The sequence below is a fragment of the Medicago truncatula genome, chromosome 3, assembly GCF_003473485.1.
Source record: "Medicago truncatula cultivar Jemalong A17 chromosome 3, MtrunA17r5.0-ANR, whole genome shotgun sequence".
Lineage (NCBI taxonomy): Eukaryota > Viridiplantae > Streptophyta > Magnoliopsida > Fabales > Fabaceae > Medicago > Medicago truncatula.
This window is the reverse complement of record NC_053044.1, coordinates 46,857,826-46,870,545: the sequence shown is the minus strand read 5'-3', so window position 1 is coordinate 46,870,545 and position 12,720 is coordinate 46,857,826. Positions and strand designations below refer to the sequence as shown.

Sequence of the window (12,720 nt, the reverse complement as noted above, 5' to 3'; positions counted from 1 at the left end):
CATATAATTTGGGACAAATATTTTCTCCTAAAGCGCATACAATTTAGGACGGATGGAGTATTTAATACAAATATCAACTATCTTAATTCCCGTTATTTTTTCAAAAGGACCTTATAATTAGGGACGGAGGTAGTATTATCTTGCGTGTACTAATTATGAAAACTAAATATAATAATTTTTTATTGAAAACAATGCTTTTAAAACTTTATACCTTTTTATCGAACACAAGCAAAGAAAATGTGTGCTGCATTACGCGATTAAGATGAGAGGGGGGAGTGATCCATTGACATAAGTTGTTGAGATGCGGATGAGGACGGTGCCAACTCACGTAAAGAGGTGATATATTTGAAATAACTTCAACGCTCAAGTCGATGTGAGTTTAAGAGAATCCAGATGTTTAATTGAATGGAAAACGTCCGCTTCACCAACAAGTTACTTCTCTTTTATATTTAATATTTTGGTCATTCATCTATGATGCGAGACTTAATGATCCAACAATCTTCTAACTCTGATACCACTTTGGGGGAGTCTGAGGAAGTGTCGAGAGCAAGAATGAGTCAATACTTCAGGACCACAAGATAGGGAGACTCCGGATCTCCACCCAAAACCTTACGTCATTAGGTATATGAGTCACCTTTCTTATATATATCCAACATTTAGTTCATTCGAATCGTTGTGAAACTTAGTAACTCATACTTGAAATCATCAAATGTATATCTTTTCGGTTAGATTTTTATTTTTTTTAAGGAATCTTCTGGGTTTGATGTATATATAGTTCTATTGTCAAATAAGCACATATATCATGCTCTCAAGGTCATTTTGCTGATGCAATTTCGGATAATCTGTTTTTACTAAATGTTGATACATACATTAATTAAGGCTTATTGAGGTTTTTCTGGTTCTGATTTTCATTAGTTGTAATGTATGCATTACATTGCTGGTTTTTATTGCTGGTGTGTAGAGTTCTATAGTGGTAGAGAGTTTTCATATTACATCGTTATACAATTCAATCCTTGGTTTTGCATCTAGACAAATTTTTTGGGTACTCTAATTAAACTTGGACATCATTGCACTTTAGTTATATAATATAGTTCCAGTTTTTAACGATTTCATTTGGCTATCTATTTATTAGCCAATATAGGAATCATAATTGTTTCTTTCACATTTGTTATATTTTTTGGTACAGATTTCGTTGGCCTAAAAAGTGAAAACCTAATTAATATGTTTTCTACTAAGCTCTTGTTACTTTGTAATCCTTTTTGTGCTTATGCTCACAATAGACAAAAATCACCTAACACTCTGAAATCTTCCTTCTATCCGCCCTCTTCTTTGAAGTAATTGAAGGTTATGAGAAAGGGGACCTACCATATTGGAGGATTATTGCCTCTTAAAGTCTTTGTTATTATTACTTATGTTTGCCATTACAAATTACATGAATTAAATTTAAAATGTTGTTAGTAAACAAAATAAATAAATTAAAATGATGTTATAGTATGCAATTATATTTTTGTACTTGCACTAAGTACAACAATCTTAGGTGGATATTTATAGCCTTTTTGGGTTTATGTTTTTCTGACTTGGGCCTTAACTAGCTTAAGTCTTAACTCAAGAAGTGCACATTCTAGATGCTTTAGTAGAATGTTTAGCTCCAAGATATGGGAAAGATGGTTTCAATGTTAAAGGGCAAGGGCGCGCCCTAGAACAAGGTTAATAAAGCCTTTGTAGAGGGCTAGCAAGCTCTTAATAGAATATTGACGATCCAACTTTTTTTTCCTTAAAATAAAATCTATGAAATTGTACAAATGATAAAGTCCAACAATGTTAAATCTTTTAAGAGAGAGTTTTACCACTCATTCGAACGTGACCGAAAGATACTAGTTACTACCTTGGACTTTATTGTACAACTATTGTAAAATTACCAACACTAATAAAATTATATTGGAGTAAAATTCCTGCAAAATTATAATTGTAAAAACAAAAAGATTAAGATTATGCCGTGAACAATGGTCATATTCCCAAACTTTGCTAAATAGTTAGGTGTACTAATAAAATCATAACTTGTTCCCAATTGGTCAAGTTCCTATAATTTGGAAGAATTAAATATTTGGCATTTTGATTTTGGCATAAGCTATGCCTCAAATCAGCAGTATAAGCAAAACTCAGAGAGAAAATTCACCGTAGAAGAAATCTCGAATCAAGAATGCCACATAAATAAATGAATAAAACTTCAGTCAAATTGTTTAGGTTCCATGCATTCCTAAGTACACTATAATAACCACCAAGTCCTTCCACCATTTTTAGGGGTTAATTTTTTTTTGAGTAATTTTGCATCCTTTCAGTGATGAACATGACCTAAAAAAATTTATCTTAAACAAACATTGCTGCATTTTGTAATTTATAGTAGTTAGTGATGATGCCACGCAATAGTCACTAGTTAAATTCAAATGCAACATATTGAACCAACCCCTCAGAATTCCTTGATTGCTGTAAAAATTTCGTGGAATCTACATTGAGTGCAGGTTAATAAATCACTTTGTGGTGCTATGGTCCATTGCTTAGTCCCATATCTAAGTTCTCATTACATTTGTGACCTGCATGTATGAAATAGAAGAAGCTTTGCTAAATGCTACCCCTAGAAGACACCAATATGACCAATGTGAATATTTTGTGACTGCATACCTGTATAACAACAAAAACCAGCAATATCTAATAGAAGAAAGAAAAAAAAATCTCGTCACAATTAAAATGAAGTAAATGTCCAATGAGAATTAGCTTGAGACATGAGAAAAATCCTGCTTCAAACAATCTTAAAGCCCTACCAAGACTACAAAATTAAGCAAGTAACGAGCTAAAACATTAGGCTATAAACACCTTAAATCAATGAAGTCATCACAAGTATTCAAAAACAGTCAAAACCTCTGACAGTTCCTGAATACAATCCTGCCACTTCTAATTGATGAACTTATGACACTTACTACCCCAAAATGAAAATAGAAAAAGGAAATAAAAATAACCAGAATGTGGGAGACCAAAATTAAAACCACCAAAACCCATGCTAAATAAGTATACGATCACTCCTAAGTCCTAATGCTATGCTTTTAGAGAAAATTTTATGTGTCTTCTCGATTTTTACCTATGTGATTTAGATGTAACCACAATAAACTCAGCACTAGTGACAGTAATCTCAATTGAGATAGAGTCATTATCTAAATCAATTTTATCTCTACCTTCCAAAAATTTGGCGAGTGCTTCTATATCATGAATAACATTGAGTACGAAATTATAGCATCAATATTGCACGCAACACTTACCAACTCTCTTTATCTTATGGGCTAGATGACCAAGTGATGAACCTGCTATAGAGACAAATAAAGAACTTCGTGATTGAAACCAAACAAGAGATTCATAGTAGTGTTGAAGATAGGGCGGTCCTCCAGTGCATTACTCCAATGTCTTCAACCAGCACCCCACAACAACAACTTCTTCAACTTGTGGGGCGTGTCTTCAACATGATGAGCATCATCAACACGATCATGCGAAGTTCTTCACCCTCGTCCAAATTTTGCTTTTAAGACTTTTTAGGAATGTATTTTATAATTTTTTTTTGCACGTAGTGGCACATATCTCTTAATCTTGCTCAAAGTTAAACTTTCTACAGTTGGGTAGAGAATGTCCAATAATGTAGCAAGATGTACAGAACAAAGAAAATCTTCCAAATCAATTCTGACAAATAATACATATTTTTCTCGTTCAAACAAAATGCCACCATAAAGAGTTTGCGCAATGTTGTAAAGTGCATTCAATTGTGTTTTGGAAGAACAGAGAAATCGTGACACGATTTCATAAGCCTGTCACGATTTTTGGTAGTGCCGAGAGCATGTTTTCTGGATGTTCAATCGTGACACGATTTTGGGGAAACGTGACACGATTTTCGGCTTGCTGAGCAAGTTTTCAGGATAAGGTCGGTCGTACCTTGGGTCGTACGCACCAAACGTGTCACGATTTGGGAAATCGTGACACGATTTTCTCCGGATCTGAACACAATATATGTATTCTTTGACCCATTTGTTGGGTGAGCTTGGTGAATCTCATGGAAACCAAATGAGGGAACTTTTAGGGTTTTAGATACTAAAAGTTGAGGGTCTTTGGGTGAGGTTCAAAGTTTCAAGATGTGAATCTTGGAGAACCAAAAGAGGGGGCTCTTGGGAAAAGGGTTGGTGCCTTTTGGGGAAGATTCATGGGGTTGGAAAACACATGAGTGGAGAGTCATTTGGGAGCAACTTGGGTGAGTCTTGTGAAACTAAAAGAGAAGATCCTTAGTGAAATCAAAGGCTATGGGTTGGTTCTCTTTTCTAAAGTTGGGAAACAATTGTAAACACTTTGGGAGAGTGAAAATCATGAGTGTCTTGTTCATTGGTGAGATTGGGAAAATGGGTAGAAATTAGGCTTGTTCTTTGTGAGCTTGTTGAAGCTCATTTCTTGTAACTCATGTTTTATCTCTTTGTAAGAACTCATTGATAGTGGATTGGAGAGATTAATCTCTCCTCCAGAGTAGGTCATGGTTGGACCGAACTGGGTGAACAATCTCTTGATGTTGTTGTTTATTTTTCTCCACTCTCTTTATCTTGTTTATCCTTTGGTTAGATTGTGGTTTTGCTATGCACTTGTTTTCTAGATTAGATCTAGATTGTTATTATTGCTTGTGGTTATTTACATTTGGTTATTGGTTGCCATTGATACTTGCTCCACACATCATAGTTTGTATTGGTGTGAAATTTTAGTCCGGAATTCACAACAATTGGCGCCCACCGTGGGGCAAGGGGAGAAGTTTGTCAAGTGTGCACCATGGGTACCAAAGGTTACATCTTCGAGATGGAAACAAGCATGGTTGAACGGAAGTGTATGGAAGCATTGAAGGTTGAGACGGTGATGTTGGCCAACCTAGCACAATCAAAGAAGGTTAAGTATGAAGAGAGGAGGTCATGATGATGGTGTCATGCCGGTGATGTGTGTGTTCCCAATGGGTAAGTTTAGCTTGGAGAGGCGGTGTGAAGAATACTCGTGATCAACCTTTGAGGTGAAGTTGCAAGGTGAAGGCATAGTGTGTGTACGCGTTTGGAAGTTGAGGTGGAGAAATCTCAGCTTGAGGTGGAGTGTTTCTCTAGTGAGACTAGGAGGAGACAAGTTGAAGACACCGAAGCGGTACAACTATGGAGGCTTTGGGTGTTTATGCTCTAGTAGCGAGCATGTGAATTCTTCATGAGGACGGAAGGCATTCCGGGGGTTGAAGAATGTTTGGCATGGCTTGTGGAATTACCGGAAAATACCAATGGTAATTGGAGGCAAGTGAATCTTCGGGAGGACGGGTTTGATCACTCTGGGGGCCGAAGAGGTTATGGTGTAGGCTTGTGGAACTACCTAAAAATCCTAGTGTAGTTGGATGCAAGGAACTTCAAGAGAGCGGAAGGCATTATGAGGTTTCAAGAGGTAAAGGTGTAAACTTGTGGAACTACAAAGTGTAGTTGGATGCAAGGAATAAGACTTGGAAGCTTGTGGAACTACCGAGGATTGTTGGATGCAAGTGGAGGTCGGTGTGTGGATCAAGGTTCAAGCAGGGCTTTGGACTTAATTTGTTTTGTCTTGGGGAATAGTTCAAGGCAAGGTTAAGGAGATTGGTGGTTGATGGTTAAAGTGGCATCATCTTCAATTTGAAGGCAAGGTGGAGAATGTTGTAAAGTGCTTTCAATTGTGTTTTGGAAGAATAGAGAAATCGTGAAACGATTTCATAAGCGTGTCATGATTTTTGGTAGTACCGAGAGCATGTTTTCTGGATGTTCAATCGTGACACGATTTTGGAGAAACGTGACACGATTTTCGGCTTGCTGGGCAAGTTTTCAGGATAAGGTTGGTTGTATCTTGGGTCGTACGCACCAAACGTGTCACGATTTGGGAAATTGTGACATGATTTTGTTCTGATCTGAACATAATATATGCATTCTTTGACTCATTTGTTGGGTGAGCTTGGTGAATCTTATGGAAACCAAAGGAGGGAACTTTTAGGGTTTTAGATACTAAAGGTTGAGGGTCTTTGGGTGAGGTTCAAAGCTTCAAGATGTGAATCTTGGAGAACCAAAAGAGGGGGCTCTTGAGAAAAGGGTTGGTGCCTTTTGGGGAAGATTCATGGGGTTGGGAAACACATGAGTGGAGAATCATTTGTGAACAACTTGGGTAAGTCTTGTGAAACCAAAAGAGAAGATCCTTAGTGAAATCAAAGGCTATGGGTTGGTTCTCTTTTCTAGAGTTGGGAAACGATTGTAAACACCTTGGGAGAGTGAAAATCATGAGTGTCTTGTTCATTGGTGAGATTGGGAAAATGGGTAGAAATTAGGGTTGTTCTTTGTGAGCTTGTTGAAGCTAATTTCTTGTAACGCATTTTTTATCTCTTTGTAAGAACTCATTGATAGTGGATTGGAGAAATTAATCTCTCCTCCAGAGTAGGTCATGGTTGGACCGAACTGGGTGAACAATCTCTTGGTGTTGTTGTCTATTTTTCTCTACTCTCTTTATCTTGTTTATCCTTTGGTTAGATTGTGATTTTGCTATGCACTTGTTTTCTAGATTAGATCTAGATTGTTGTTATTGCTTGTGGTTATTTACATTTGGTTATTGGTTGCCATTGATACTTGCTCCACAGATCATAGTTGGTATTGGTGTGAAATTTGAGTCCCAAATTCACAACACGCAAGATCAACATAAACAAGAACACAAGCAAAGTGACCTATGAATTTGGAATTGGTTGTTTCATTCAATGATAAAGGGGACCCTGTACCATAGCCAATTGTAAAATTAAGCTTTGACCTCCAAAATTCCGTTGGAAAATTATGAAATCTTATCCAACATTGTACGTTAGTGTTCTTGACTTATTTTGAATTAAAACATAAGTTCCAGGAAAATAATCACAACAAATCCAGTTTAAAACTCCATGTGCCAATGGTCTAAACACTTTGTAATAAATCTTTCTTAAACGAGGAAAAAATTCAAATAGAATGTTTTACCAAGTGAAATCATCATCTACCTGCAGTGTTGTCTCTCAAGTTTCAATAACTTTTCACGAAAAATACCTTCCTTATTCGACTATACTTTTTTGAAGGGAGTAATGTTTTTAAGTTTAAATTACTTGTATTGACATTGTATTATTGTCAACTACAACTTTTATCCGTGGAGAACTAATATATTGCAAAATGATATTATATAGATAAGAAAATAATTTAACATTAAAAATATTTTAAAACATACAACAGGTGATCACACATTTTTGAATATCTCTTTAAACACTATATTTTGAAGTAGTGTTAATAAAGTCTCATTGTCATCCGTTAATAATATCTTCACATCTAGGCTGCATCATATAAACGAACACCAACTTATACATTACTTCCTTAAAAAAAACTTATAAATACATTACTATTATATATATATATATATATATATATATATATATATATAGGATCAAATGACACCATGGTGTCAAATTAAATTTGACACCAAATCATAACCATTAATTCAACTTTAATCCAACGTCTCTCATCAATTCATTAAATACTCACATGCTTGATCAAATTATCTAAATATTGTGTTGCTTATATTATTATGAGATGATGATTATGTTGTGTTGTGTATATTATTATGAGATGAAGATTATGTTGTGTTGTTTATATTATTATGAGATGATGATTATGTTGTGTTGTTTATATTATTATGAGATGATGATTATGTTGTGTTGTTTATGTTATAAGATGATGTTTATGATGTGATGATTTATGATGTTATATGATGATGGTTATGATTTGATTATTATGTGCTAAGTGATGATGTATATAATGCGATGAATATGAAGTTAATAATGATTAGAAGTTGATTGAGTTATTAATGAAATATTATAAGAAGATTTAATGTTATTAATTGATGAAGTTTAAGTTGTTAAATGCTTTTGATGAATTATATGCTTATTATTATTGAATGTGAAATCTCACCCCTTCTGCTTGGAAATGTTGCTCTTCGTATGAGTAACTTGCAGGTGATCGAGAATAAGTTGTTAGATTGTTGTCGTGAGTGGACTATCTTCCACGTGTGTCTTTAGGTGCTCTGATAAGTAACGGGATGAGAACTTTGTTGCATGCTTTTCTATTCCTTACGTATTGCTTAATGAATTTTCATAAATAAGATGTTGATTGGATTTGTATGAGATATTAATGATGAGGCCTTCGTGCCCAAGAATAAGACTGTTTTAGATGTTTGAATAAATTCCGCTGCAAAGTATTAATTATTATGTTGTTGAATTTTGAAGGATAATTAGTTAATTATTCCATTTATGATTTTAAGAAAAGAAGTATGACATTCCGTTTATGTGAATTACTCTGATTAATTAAATGAAATTTTTATATTGAAAAAACGGGGTGTTACAGAGAACGTCAGTGGATTAAGGGAGAGGCTTGGTGGTCGCCGCCAATGGATGGGGGGAGAGGGTTGCCGGTTATGATGATGATAAGAGGAAGAAGAAGAAGAAGAAGAAACACGTGTTTTCTTTTTTGAAAGGAAGAAACGCATGTGTTGTTTTGTTTTTCGGTCTTTTGCATAACATTTAATCATAGCCCTTGAGTCATGTATTGAGTACTTTGCATAGTAATTGTCATGGATTTCCAAGGATTCAAATTTCAAATTTGAACCGATTGTTGTGATGTTTATGGGAACAGATGGTATTCTATGGAGATCAACATAGATTAATCTAACGGCTGGAACAATTTGGAGCCAAAAACTTAGGATTAAGGTTAGGAAATTAGGGTAAGCATTACTGCTAGGATTAGATATAAAGGATAAGTATGATGATATACAAGTAATTTAAACTTAAAAACTTTATTCCCTTCAAAAATAAAATTTAAAATATTTTTATAAACACAACTTTCATCAATATTTTTGGTACAACATCAAAAAAAAAAAATTATAGTACAATGTATCATAACAATTTTTTTAATGACAAATATTATTGATCAGTTGTTTTTTTAAAGAATTATAATCAGTTGTTAAATTCTTAAAAAAATCCTCCGATTTTAGCTCAGTTGGTTGGGACAATACATAAAATATGCAAGGTCTGGGATTCAAACCTCGACCACGATAAAAAAAATTCTTAAAAAAAAAATAATTATTATTAAATAGTATTTATTCGTAACTAAAAATAATACTCTATCCGTCTCATAATATTATGACACAGTTGATCCTATTACGCATATCAATACATAATTTTGAGTTTAAATATCTTAAATAATATATTAGAAATTTTTTTGAAAATTTGATATTTTAAAAATAATCATCGAAACGAATTTAACGATATCTTATATGATATTATTTATCTTTTATAAAGTAGTAAAAAAATATGGTCAAAAGTAAGTTAGTCGTACATTTTCAATTTGGGACTGAGGTAGTAATATTTATTCCTCCATTTAAATTTGAATCCAAAATCTTAAAAAGTTTATCTCTAGCTCAAAACAATTGAACAAAAGTAGCAATTTTTCTTCTCATTCAATCAAAATGGCTTCTACTGCAACAACCACTCTCTTCATCTCCTCAGAATTCAAACCAAATCTCCCCAATTCCCTTCTTTTGCCACGAATTCGTATCTGCAACAAACCCTTATCAATTTCACTTCAACCATCGAAATTCCGTGCAACCCATTTATCACTATGCAATTGTTCCCGCACTCCATTAACACCCTCCACAATTTTCTCTCCTCAAACAACTTTAACCAACTTCATTTCACAAAAAATTTCATTTTTTCTCATTGGGTCGTTCATCTTCGTCGCTTGCTTCAGCAGAAAACCCGCTTTTGCAGTTTCAGTACCTTCTGTTGATTCAGCTGAAATTTTGGAGGAAAAGATTTTGGAGAAGGATTCAAGAAATGTTGAGGCTCTTAAAGTGATTGTGTATGGGAAAATTAGGAGAGGGAAGTGCAAAGAAGCTGAGAAGTTTGTGAAGAGGTTGATTGATGAGGAACCAAATGAGGTTGAGTGGAGGCTTTTGCTTGCATTGTGTTATGAGACAATGGGGTATTTGAGTAAGGCTAAAGGATTGTATTTGGAAATTTTGGAGAATTGGCCTCTTTTTGTTAGAGCTCTTCATGTAATGTTTCTTAATCTATATATTTGTTTTTGTTTTGATGGAATTTTGAATGTTGGTGTTGAAAGTTTGAATTTTGATTATGATTGAAAAGTTGGATATGAATGGTTTTTTGTTTAGGTTAGTCAAATTTTGATTAGAAATTTGGAATTTTTATTTGAACGTTGATAACTTATTGACTTAAGGTCTGTTTGGATTGTCTTATCTATTGACATAAATAGTTGTGAGACTGTTTTAGAGTTTATAGAAATAGCTTATAACATGTCCATAAATTGTTTTCAACTTACTTCCATAAGCTCTCCGCGATAACTTATGAAAAAGCATATAGCTTAATATGAAAACAGTTTGACTTGATTTTATCGTTTGTTGTAAAAATAACTTATGTGTAAGCACTTTTATGTTAAGCACTTAGTTAAGTTGTTTAGAGAAATAAGTTGTGTTGCTGATTGGTATCATGGTTATTAGGAGTGCTCATCTAAAAACATTGTTATTACTATGCTATGAAAAAGATATATCTTATGTTATCCTTTATGCAAATATGATTGCATGTTGACATGGCAGTTCATTTCATATCTTCCCTAAGTTCTTAACTCTTTATTTCACGTTGTTCATTTATTATAATTATATAAAACCCATGTATGAATTCTGGATGTTGTTTTAGTGTGATGCTTCAAAAGCATGCCTCTTATGTGATGAATATTAGATGGCGCTAGGCAGTTTCTAACCAACTGTCAAAATAACAGCTATGGTGTAAAACTGTGCAGTGTTGTTAAATGGCGACACCGTGACCGGTGTTTTGACAAGCCTCATAGTGAACACTGCCATTTTACTTTGGAGTCAGATTTGAAGGTGGTTTGCTAGATGCTTCTTTGACGGCATTTTGTGGTGATACATTTTTTTTAATATATCAGTATCACCACAAAATGCCATCAAAATAGTAATTGTATTACAATTTACAACTCAATATCATGAAATCAATTTACCACGACACTTCATTTGTTTGTTGCGCTTGTTTGCTTACGATTGAGATGAGTGATACTCTCTTATCTACAGGGTTTGGCTATGGTGATGCACAAAAACAAAGAGGGTCCTGCTGTATTTGAAATGCTGAACAAGGCTGTAGAGTTAGCTATTAATGAAAACAAAGTTACGGAGGAGAGAAATATAAAGATCTTAACTGCACAAATGCGTGTTGTACAGGTGAACTGCAGATTCATTAGTTTTCTCTTCCTTTGCTTATCTACTACGAGTTCAGCATTAACCATGAACAATGTCTTTTTGGAGTAATTATTTGGAAATCATAACATATGTGTGCTTTGCAGGGTGATTTGGAGGAGGGCTTGAAAAGATGTCAAGATTTGATTGATCAAAATCCTCGAGATTTTAGGCCTTATCTTTGCCAGGTGAGTTTTTATGCAAATCATGCACACAATTATTCTTCCTCTGACTTTAATTTGTTCTTATGTATGATAATGTCATACTTTGCTAATATAGTTCTGTAAGATATGGAATTTATGCAGAAAGATATTCTATTCATGAAATTATTGTATTGATGTGTTAAAAGAATATGTTGCAGGGAATAATATACAGTCTTCTGGATAAAAAGGAGGAAGCTGCAAAACAGTTTGAAACATATCAAGCTCTTGTGCCTGAAGAGTTTCCACAGAGGGGATTTCTTGATGATATCACCTTAGCAGCAAAAGGAACATCCCCAGTACAGTTTCAGAAGGAATTCAGAAATCAATTTTCTGACCAAAAATAGGAAAGGAAAAAATATAGGATGTTTTCTTCTTAGCTATCTAGCAATAATCAAGAAATGAAATGCAGTAGCACAGCACACTCTTGTAAAGGCAAAATCTTAGACTGCTTTAATGATGAAGTAAAGTAAGATTTAGACATGAGGGTACAACGTGAGGCTGGATTCACAGAGCAACAAACACCTCCTACTCCTGGCAGTGGAAGGATCACATGCCGCTGCCCCTCCAACCCATAATACCTAGTGAGCCTAGCCCCTTGAACCATAATTTTCCCAAGCCGACCCCACTTAGTGGGATAAAGCTTGGTTGTTGTTGTAATGAAGTAGAATGTGTTACATAATTTGTTTTTCTAGCCCTTGCAGTGCATGGTTCGGGGTCCGAGATTTTGCTTGTCTAGCTCTGTTCAAATCATGTATGTGTTTCACATTTTTAAGTAGGATGCTTTATCTTGATTGAGAAATCTGTGAATAAGAATTTGTCTGTTGATTGAGAAACGCTATGTTAAATGTTTGCATAACAATCTTATGTTAGAGTAATACTAAAAACACAGTCTTGTTAGGAACAAAGAAATTGTTTTGAAAATAAGCAACTGCTTATTGTAGGATTAGAAAGAATAAAAGAGGGAGATATCTCCTCTACAGGTTTCCCCTTCTACATAGAGTCATTGATCTATTTTTATTGAATAAGATGAAGTGGTCCTTAATAAAAAGCAGCTCATGAACGGAGTACAATTACACATTAATATTTTACCTCATTGTAAAGTCGAACTAATTCCAATAGATTTGGATCACTA

General features: G+C 34.3%; 1 protein-coding gene across 1 annotated transcript; it reads left to right on the top strand.

The window, feature by feature from the left end:
• The first annotated feature begins 9,511 nt into the window (after positions 1-9,511).
• Positions 9,512-12,444, top strand: LOC11440464 (protein SLOW GREEN 1, chloroplastic). The gene is made up of 4 exons (XM_003602453.4): positions 9,512-10,173; positions 11,224-11,370; positions 11,493-11,573; positions 11,747-12,444. Exons 1-4 carry the CDS (start codon positions 9,586-9,588, stop codon positions 11,930-11,932), a joined length of 1,002 nt encoding a protein of 333 aa, XP_003602501.1. The 5' UTR covers positions 9,512-9,585; the 3' UTR covers positions 11,933-12,444.
• The last annotated feature ends 276 nt before the right edge of the window (positions 12,445-12,720 follow it).

Bases quoted from the DNA above. Each gene is read 5' to 3' on its own strand.
- LOC11440464 (XM_003602453.4), top strand. From the start codon at position 9,586: ATGGCTTCTACTGCAACAACCACTCTCTTCATCTCCTCAGAATTCAAA. The intron at 10,174-11,223 runs GTAATGTTTCTT...TCTTATCTACAG, and splicing joins TTTTTGTTAGAGCTCTTCAT to GGTTTGGCTATGGTGATGCA. The intron at 11,574-11,746 runs GTGAGTTTTTAT...AATATGTTGCAG, and splicing joins TTAGGCCTTATCTTTGCCAG to GGAATAATATACAGTCTTCT.